We start from the raw sequence: 9416 nt of genomic DNA, 5'->3' as shown, positions 1-9416 counted from the left end.
CCTCCTAGTAACCTCAATTTAAATTTCATGAAATCTCTACCTCAAACTCAAGGCAAGCGTGGCATCACTTGCTCAGCTCTGTCAGAAAACCACCCTTTCGGGCGGAGGTGAGAGCTAACAAATTCTGACCTTGAGGCAGGAGGGCTCCACTGTAGAGAAGGGGCCCCTCTGTCCACCTGGTTTTCAGGTACATTTGCATAGATGTCATCTCAAAGCCTGGATGAGCCCCAGGAAACAGAACAGGATAGTGGTTCTTGTCAAGGGGATCACTGAGCTCTTCCCCAGGGCTAAACAAAGAATTCAACATCTGGCAAAAACAGAAGAGCCAGCTGCCAAGAAAGCACAAGGAACAGATTTATCCCTTGAGGTTGAGAGGGACTCAGTCTGGGGAGTCTGCTGACGGACTCTAGGTTGTGTTTTATAGGGTGTTTGGTCCTCTCCTCTGTCTGTGCCGCACAGACAACCATGATGTTTTTCCTGCCAGTGTCTTCTGGAAATGAGAAGCTACTGTCTCGGGAAGGTTCTTGTCTTTGTGACTGCCTACATTCTTCTGACTCTTCCTCAATACAAGCTGCATAGAGCTCAGCATTTACCAGTGAGCTAGAGTGTGCTATGCTACTGCACAAAAGCACTGTGGCGGGTGAAGGGCACAGGGCAAGAGGGCAGTCAGCATGTGTGTAAAGACGGGGCAGGTATGTAAATGTGAACTAAGTTACACTTAGAGAATGTTCCAGCATTCGAGTCATAAAGTGACAGCAGCTACTTAAGGAACCAGAATGTGACTGAGTATGGCCTGGTCCAACACATGATGTGATGCTCTTCCCAAATGAGTCACTCGAATGAGGCAAGCTTGAAATGGGGCTGGGACAACTAGATTTAATGCCAAGCAATCATGATGAGAAAGACAAGAAGGAAGTTAAAGGTTTTTCAACCAGAATATGTCAGTTCAAAGACTGGCTGAGACCCTGGCTAAGTTTTACCGTGTCCTCTGACTGCACTGAGGTAGACCGATGCTTACCCCACTCAGTGTAATAGAACTCTGACAACCAAGTGCTTGGACAATTCTCATGAAATGTCATATCCTCCTTTTGCAAGTCCCGTTTCATTGTTGTTGAGTCACAACTTTGGCAATGTAGGCACAGCAAAAAAAAGATGAGTGGGATCCAACTCTGCTGTCAATGGAAGACACGAGGCTAGACCTGCAGAATGTGCTTTAGGAAGTTGCTCTCCCATGTGTCTTTGAGACAGCAGCTCATAATATAGCTGAGGCTAGCCTCTATCTGCCAGGGGGAGATTAAGGTTCACACTACTTTTATATAAAATTTTAGTCCCAAACAACTTTCCCTCTCATCTCTAGGTCTTCTGACATAAGTACAATGTCACTTTTTTACAAACACATGTGGGTGGAGCTTACATAGAGTGAGGCTCCTTAAATAACTCAAGACACCGCCTTAACATTTCTCACTTGATTTAATGACAAATAAATACAAGGGAATTTGTGTGAAGCCACTGTCAATATAGTAAACTTTAAAGAATTTATTCCAACTTCATTATACTTCTGAGAATGGGAATATACATCATTCACTTAGTATGATGGGTTTAAATTTTACATTTTCTCCATTTGCAGAAATATGTAAACCATTCTAATTAAATGAAGAAAATGTACAAAATTTTTTCTTTTGCCCCTAGAGTTCAAAATAACATTTTTACATATTGAAGCATTTAACTCCAAATCCAGAATTCAAATCTTGTGAGACACTGCAAAAATGCAGTGGCTCCTAAGGTAGCGGGAGTAGCAAATGGAGGGATTCCCTTGTGAAGAGCCATATTTCCCCTCTGTCATTATCATTTTACCTATTCAAACACAGACGCTGACCCCACTGGAAGGACTTCAGGTACCAAACACTGGTGACGCATGCTATAGTGACTCCCAACAAGAATCAGAAAATGACCCACAGTGAAATAAACAACCCGAAAGACGTAGTGCACAGTGGACCCTGGGGACCAATGATAGTGTTCTGAGTTACACGAGACTTTTTCACAACATAGCACCTCATTATGTATCTAGTAAACACTCTGCAATCACAAGGGTCAGGAGCCCATGTTCAAAGATTATGAGATTAACTTTAAGGTACCACTGCCAGACAGGCCTTGGGCTACGGCATTGGGAACACGGCCGCTGCCTCACATGCTTTAGGAAGGGCAGCCCAGAAAACACTAAACAGGTCAAACTGTGCCCTGTAGAGGTTTTGGTATAAAAGCCAAGTACTGAATCCCAGAAATTTTGTTTTTCTCTTAGATGTAGAAAAACCCTCACGCACTTGGGCAAGTTCATAAACTGTACTCTTGGCCAGAGGAATCGCTCTTTTTGTGCCGAGGTGATGGAGTGGTCTTGGTTGGAGACGGGGATGCTGTACCAGGAGAGTCGGTCCCTCCATCAGAGGTACTTGGTGAGGATGCCAGATAGGGAACTTTCTTTCTTCCAAGGAATCCTCCTGCTTCAAATCCTTTCTTCCGGAACTCCACTTTATGCTCATTTTCATCCTCTGCTGACTTTTTCTTGGATTCTGACAAACCTTCCGCTGTTCTATGCACTTCCAACCCCCCATCTGACTCTCTCACACTCTTTACCTCTGTCCCAGGAGACTTCCTCTCAGACACAGCACACTCCCCTGTTGCCCCCTTCACCTCAGCCTGGGCTGGACCCATGTGACCATTTTCAGGGACAACTTTCTCTATGTTTTTGTTGAGATTAAGAGTCTGGAAGTCCCTGTAGCTGTGGAAACTCTCAGTCCTCCTTGCTCTAGCTAACAGAGGGCTCTCTCGGTAAGGCCGTGTGGCACCGTAGGTTGCTGCTTCATGGATGGTTTCGTGGTGCTGAAGCTGAAGGCTGAAAGACAGATTTAAAAAATGACAGGGTTTCACTCCAAGGTCTCAGGAGCATTATCTCAGCAGTTAAACTGCCAACGAAACATATAAGGCATGTTACTATCCACACCTCTCAGTATACAAATGTATTTGTCAAGTGGATCATACCACACACAGTTACCAACTAAAGTAATAACGTACATATTCCTAATCAAGCAACAATTTTGAATAGTAGGGCTGTCTTAGTCAGGGTTTCTACTCTTGCACAAAACATCATGACCAAGAAGCAAGTTGGGGAGGAAGGGTTTATTCAGCTTACACTTCCACATTGCTGTTCATCACCAGAGGAAGTGAGGACTGGAACCCAGGCAGGTCAGGAAGCAGGAGCTGATGCAGAGGCCATGGAGGGATGTCACTTACTGGCTTGCTTCCACTGGCTTGCACAGCTTGCTTTCTTATAGAACCCAGGTCTACCAGCTCAGGGACCTTGCCCCCTTGATCACTAGTTGAGAAAATGCCTTACAGCTGGATCTAATGGGGGCATTTCCTCAACTGAAGCTCCTTTCTCTGTGATAAATCCATCTTGTGTCAAGTTGATACAAAACCAGCCAATAGAAGGGAAAAAGAAAAATAAGTCTTTGAAACCAATAAGGAATCAATGTCCTTCAATATTTGGTTCTTGGATTCTCAGAATTTGAACATTTTTGTCAATATGGTTGGAAAAGGCTGAGTATTTTGTTGTATCTAAAACTAGATAAGATTACTTAACCACTTTTGGTTAGCACTGCACCTGAACGATAAGAACAATCTCCACACAGTATCCAGCTGATGGGTGACCTCCAATGCAGGGTGGGTTGCCGACCACATAAGGCACTGCAGGGGAAAGCCCATTTCTGCAGTTCCTGGGATGGCAAGTGTCTCCAGGGTCTCAGGCCTTTGAACTCTTAGTCCCCAGTAGGTGAAGGTATGTGAAGGTTTAGAAGGTGTGGTTCCCTGGGGGAAGTATGTGCCTGGGGGCAGGCCTTGGGGATTTACCACCTTGTTTCTAGTTCATTCTGTGCTTTGAGCCTGTGGTTCAGGATGTGAGAACCCTGCTCTAGCTGCTGCTTCCCCACTGTGAAGGACTCAGCCCTCTGGAAGCTTAAGCTCAAATAAACTTCTATAAGTTATCATGGTTATTGTGTTTATCACAATAGAAAAATAACTAATAGATTTCCAAAGTTATTACATGTCAGACACACAAAAGACCCCAACAGATTTTTCCTTGCACACTACCTATGTATGAAACCGTCAAAGAACAAATTCAATAAAAGTTTAGAATGTTTTCCATAAAAAGATGTGCTATACATACAGATAAAAATTTATATTCAAACAATTCAATGTCAACATATATGATTCAAAGTGTATTTGAAAATAGCAGCTTTCACAACGGCAAGCTTACAGCATGTCCTGTCCCCTCGGGACCCACCTGGAGCTGGACTCTCGAAGGCGGCTGTGCTGAAGCACAGAGGTGGCAGGACTGATGTTGGGGGTGGCACAGCGGGACGTGCTCAGATCACACTGGTCTAGCAGCTTGAGCAGCTCTTCCTCAGTGGGGCCACCTGCATCTTAGAGAGAAACACTCATTCAAATGGCAGGTCAAAGGTCAGCTGGGCCGAACCTCCGCTGTGCCATCACCTAGTCACCTACCCTTGTCCTCGCTCTTGTTGACCATATCCATGGCTGTGGTCAGGTCCCACATCTGGATGCTGCCGTTGGTGTGGCCAGTGAACAGGTAGCGCCGTGGCCGGGAGCCCATCCGGCTGGAGCCCTCGCACTCTCTCACAGTGAACGAGGAGATTGTAGTGCAGTCGACAGCCTGGATCTCACATATTCTGGAAGAAGGGTGGTGCGGATCAAAGGAAGCTATCACATACATCATACAATTGGAACATTTCATTAACTTCCATTTTCAAAGTCACACAAAGAATATGTATCTAAAATAGTTTAAAAATGGTCAAAGAAAGTTGACAGAAATCTCACATACTAGTTTGTTCTCAACTGAAATACAGAGATGGTTTAGTCACAAAAGTCATCCTGGGAACAAGCAAATCTTCTAAAGGAAGATGTGAGAAAAATAGAAAGAGAAAAGTGGAAGGAAAGATAAAATATGCTAATGATAAAATATCTCTACAGCTTATGCACAATAGTTCACAATGTAAACCCACAAAGGCTCCAGACCTCTGAGTCAGAAGTGAAGCAGCTCGTGATCAGAGTAAGAGGCCATGAAGCTGGGGGTGGGAGTTGGGGGGGCAGAGAGGAAGCAGCCCCGTGGACAAGGCCAATGAAGCAGTCCTATTAGGCACACAGACTGGAGTCACCTCATCTGGAGTAAACTCGGTATTTCAGCACTTCATTTCAGTCAGTGTAACTTCTACATGTCTGTGCGCCGGCTGCTTTAGGAGGACAGGAAAGAGTGCTGGATTCCTTGCAACTGGAGCTGGCAGCTTCTGCACTGAGCACATACTAATCACTGCACAAACTCTAAATTCATTTTCTTAAAAAATATATATACACAAAAAATCTGTGGACACATCAGCCATTTTCTAGAATTCATTCATGAATTACTAATGACTATATGCTATCTCTGATGGAAATAAAACCATCATCGCTTAGAGTTTATTCATTAAAAACCATGTAACCAGAGACATGCCAAATAAAGTTAAATGGGGAAACTTTAAGAGCCTCAAAAGTACTAGCAACATTTAAAAGGAAATCTGTCTGATTAATGACCACTATTAGTAATTTTACTTGCTCATTTGCCTGGCATGCAGGAAACAAAACAAAACAAAAACTCAGCAAAACTAAAAACAATCATTTAAAAATGGCAAAAAAAATTTTCATTTTTACAAACATCCACTACGGTCAGGGTCAATAGGGCCTCTGTTTTTTCTCACTTTACCTATATAACATATGTTCCAGACAGTGGAACCCTATTCTGTCAGACAGCTGATGAGGTCACTTAAGTTGAATTTACATAGCTATAAAGGATACTATCAAAATTTAGTGCATCTGTCTGCCATGAAATCTACTGTGATCACCATTAAAGTTAGAAAGACAAAAGCAGAAAAGAGGGTCCCAACAGCACTTGGGACCAGTGAGAACCCCTGCTCTGCAAGCATAAGGTACAACAAAAAAGGCCCTGCCCTGGGAGAAGGAGGACAGCTGCTAATTGGGAGGGATGGCCAAGTTAGACAGGTTATGTTAACCATCAGCCAAGGATGACCAGCTTCCTTCCTCTTGTTCTACATAGAGATGGTCTGGCAATCTGTACTGCCCCATCTGAGAGACACACTTAATGGATGTACACTTGTGCATGACCGAGAGGTGTTCAGATCCCATGGTTCTCTATGGTGCGCTCCATCCGGTCACCCCGACTCTTAGTGGCAGCAAGCGCACTGCTGAGTCCCTTCTATAGGTAACCAGCATGGGGATGGAGGTCTGCTCTGATGTGCCCAGTGCCTTCTTTTGTTCTGGAAGGCAAAAGCAATTTTTGAATATATGTGAAGTGTCACCTTTTTCCAGTTGATGACAGCCTGACAAACAGCTTGTTGGTGATGGGAACAACTTTCTGGATAAACACTTGTTGATCATCTCGTTCTCCAAAAGGCCCTGTGTCAGAAAAGAAAGGACAAGGATGAGAATTGGTTTCCTTTTGTAAAAGCACATTAGCACTAACACTCCTTTCCCCAAATAACTGTCATGTCTCATATGGCACGAGCCACACATCAACGTTATACACAAGCTCAAGGCAAAAGTATGTCAATCTGCATAAAATTTTACAATAGAAATATACAATATTTAAGTACTTCTTTGTGTATGTGTGTCTGTTTGTGTGTGTCTCTGTATGTGTGAGTGAGTGCCTGTGTGTGACTGACACTGTGCCCACAACTGGCTGTAAGGTTTATACATAAACAGCAAGAGGGCAGGCCTGATAAGATTCACCAGAGATGCTGAATGACCTGCTGTTCCAGCTCCTAGCCTGACCCTACCTCAACTGGTGCTGCTTCCAGAGACTTGCTTCCAGAGTCTGTAATCCCCAGTGACCTCATTCATCCATCCTTTCCGATGATTCCAGTCAGGACTTCAGCTACATCCTGAGCTTTCTCAACACATGAAGAATGGATAGCAAATAATGCCAACCAGCTTTGACTGAACTTTTATTTCAATTTCGTTTTGGGCCCCAAAGAGGAGCTCTTTACCCCAATTATAAGACTGTTGTCTCAATTTCTTACGTTGGGGATGGTGGTTTTGGTTATTTTATAAATGATAGATATGTTGTCATTTTAAGAGATGATTTACAAGTAATTATAGTTTTGGACACGGGGGAAACTAAATAGAGAGCTTTGACTGGGGATTTCTACTTTTCCTTTTCTCTTCTCTGTCGTTCCTTCTTTAAAAAAGGGAAGTGGTTTGAAAAGAAAAAAGGGGATATAGTAATACTATTAAAATTAGATAAATAGGGATGGATTACTAAATCTACTATTAAAAGTATACTATAGCTATATTACATTAGCAGAGATCTTTATATTTTGATGCAGATTTGAGGTTGTATTTTGGTTACACTGATACAAATTTTGTATATTAATACAGATTTTAGGTTTTTGTTAGTATAAATCTTTGTATATTGATCCAGAATTTAAGATTAATTTTGCTACTCTGAACAAAGAACCAAGTGAGCTATGTGACCTTGCCCCCAAGTCATTTCTTACTGGTGAATATAGATGTTGACAGCCAATAGCTGAGCAGAAGAGACATAGGCGGGTTTAGAGAACGACAAGAGAGAGAAAAGGTAAAGGAGGAAAGAGAAGCAGCCATGGTAGATGAGTCATGAAAACATGGCCATGAGGGATGGCCAACTGGAGTTAACAGCAGCCCAGATGGAACATAGTAAATAATAACTCGGGTTATAATAGAAAAGGAGATTCTAACAGCACAGAGGGCAGATGTCTGCCTGGTGCTTGTGCTGATTAAGGCTTGTTGAAAATATAAAGGTAATGTGTGTCTTTTATCCAAGAACTAAACAATCAAAGGTGGGGTATAAACCCCAGATTAGACATTAAAAAATGTCTACAACATAAGCAGTAGAGGGCACTGGATTCCAAAGAGCCTCCTAGGTGTACTCCAGAACCAACTCAAGTCTTCCATCTCTTCATTCCCACAAATACTGTGTTTTATGCACTAAAGACTTGTAAGCTGAGGGCAAAGGTCCTTAAGAATCTGCAGTATCAGCACTAGACACACCCTTTAAGGATATGCTTAGACTCTGGTGACCTAGAAGGCAGCTTGGGAGTATGAATCCCATCCCTAGCAACAAAAGGGGGGAGAGAAGATAAGAGGTCACTTTGTATATTCCTATTACTGTTTTGGAAGCCTACATGCAAGACTGTAACATGTGAAGATTAGCTGTGGCAGAGCAGCTCAAGGCACTGGTCACCATGCCTGGCGACCTGCGTCTGATCCCCAGCATCTTCACAGCAGAGGGGAACTGACTGCAGTAAGTTATCCTCTCACCTCCAACATGTGTGCTCAGGCAGCAATGCACCCATGTATGGCACATGCACATGTGTGTGTACACGTACATACATAGACACACACACACACACATTTGTTCAAATGACTTTTGAAATTAAAATATAAAATTCCCATGTCAACCCTGGTCCTAGATTTCCATCTTTGAAGATGCCTACCGATGTCATTTCCAGAGGAATAGCTGCCATGGCTCTCCGTCTCCTCCAAGGACAGGATCTTGAATGACGCTAACGGAGTGGAGCCTGGCTGTGTAGAGATCATCCCTCTGAATCGTGTCACTGTCCAGGTGCGGACGTGGTTGTTGTCAGCACACACTAGGAAACAAAGAATGTCACTCCTCTACTCTGAAACTTGTTTCTTCTTTTACATCAAGCAGATCATGGTACATGTGAAAAGGCAGACCACAGATTTGCCTCAAAAGTGTACTCGATTTGCACATAGTAAGCCAACGTGAGAAAAGTGTGTCTGGGAAGATGACAGAGTGAAGACGCCTCAAACTCTGAGCTCTGCCTCAGGACTCACAGGGTAAAAGGTGGGAGCGGACTCCCACAAAGTGGAGAGGAATGTTTGTTTCTTATCACAGGACTCAAGTGTGGTCCCAGCACCCACCTCAGTGGATGCACAACTGCCTGAAATTCCAACTCCAAGGAATCTGATGACCTGCTGGTCTCTGAGGGTAGTCAAACACTACAAGACATAGACATTCACATCTAAAACACTTAGCCAGATATCATGGCACACATCTTGGGAGGCAGAGCCAGTCAGGTCTTTATGAGTTCTAGGCCAGACTGCTGTACATGGTAGTTCCTGGATAGCCAGGACTACATAAAAAGACCCTGTCTCATAAGCTCCCACAAAGGCAAATAATAATAATAATAATAATAATAATAATAATAATAATAATAATGGTTTAATAAAAGATTTTTTAAAACCTACCCACAATAAGTTTGTTTACTGCACACTGTTTTTTTTTTTTT

At 43.1% G+C, this 9416-nt stretch overlaps 1 protein-coding gene across 3 annotated transcripts in view; it reads right to left on the bottom strand.

Annotated features, from left to right (window-relative positions):
- Window positions 1–1512: 1512 nt before the first annotated feature.
- Window positions 1513–9416, bottom strand: part of KCTD3 (potassium channel tetramerization domain containing 3) — a 34783-nt gene continuing 26879 nt past the window's right edge. For 2 of the 3 annotated variants that reach the window (XM_080918881.1, XM_080918883.1), the window contains 5 exons: window positions 8598–8753; window positions 6423–6519; window positions 4558–4742; window positions 4337–4475; window positions 1513–2890 (listed from right to left, as the gene is read on the bottom strand). In XM_080918881.1, the coding sequence (XP_080775007.1) occupies window positions 2332–2890; window positions 4337–4475; window positions 4558–4742; window positions 6423–6519; window positions 8598–8753 (1136 nt within the window). In that variant the 3' untranslated portion in view covers window positions 1513–2331. The remainder of the gene's footprint in view (window positions 2891–4336; window positions 4476–4557; window positions 4743–6422; window positions 6520–8597; window positions 8754–9416) is intronic. The other variant, XM_080918882.1, reaches the window with a different exon arrangement.

Source organism: Micromys minutus, assembly GCF_963924665.1.
Source record: "Micromys minutus genome assembly, chromosome: 1".
Taxonomy (NCBI): domain Eukaryota; kingdom Metazoa; phylum Chordata; class Mammalia; order Rodentia; family Muridae; genus Micromys; species Micromys minutus.
This window is presented reverse-complemented; position numbering and strand designations above follow the sequence as displayed.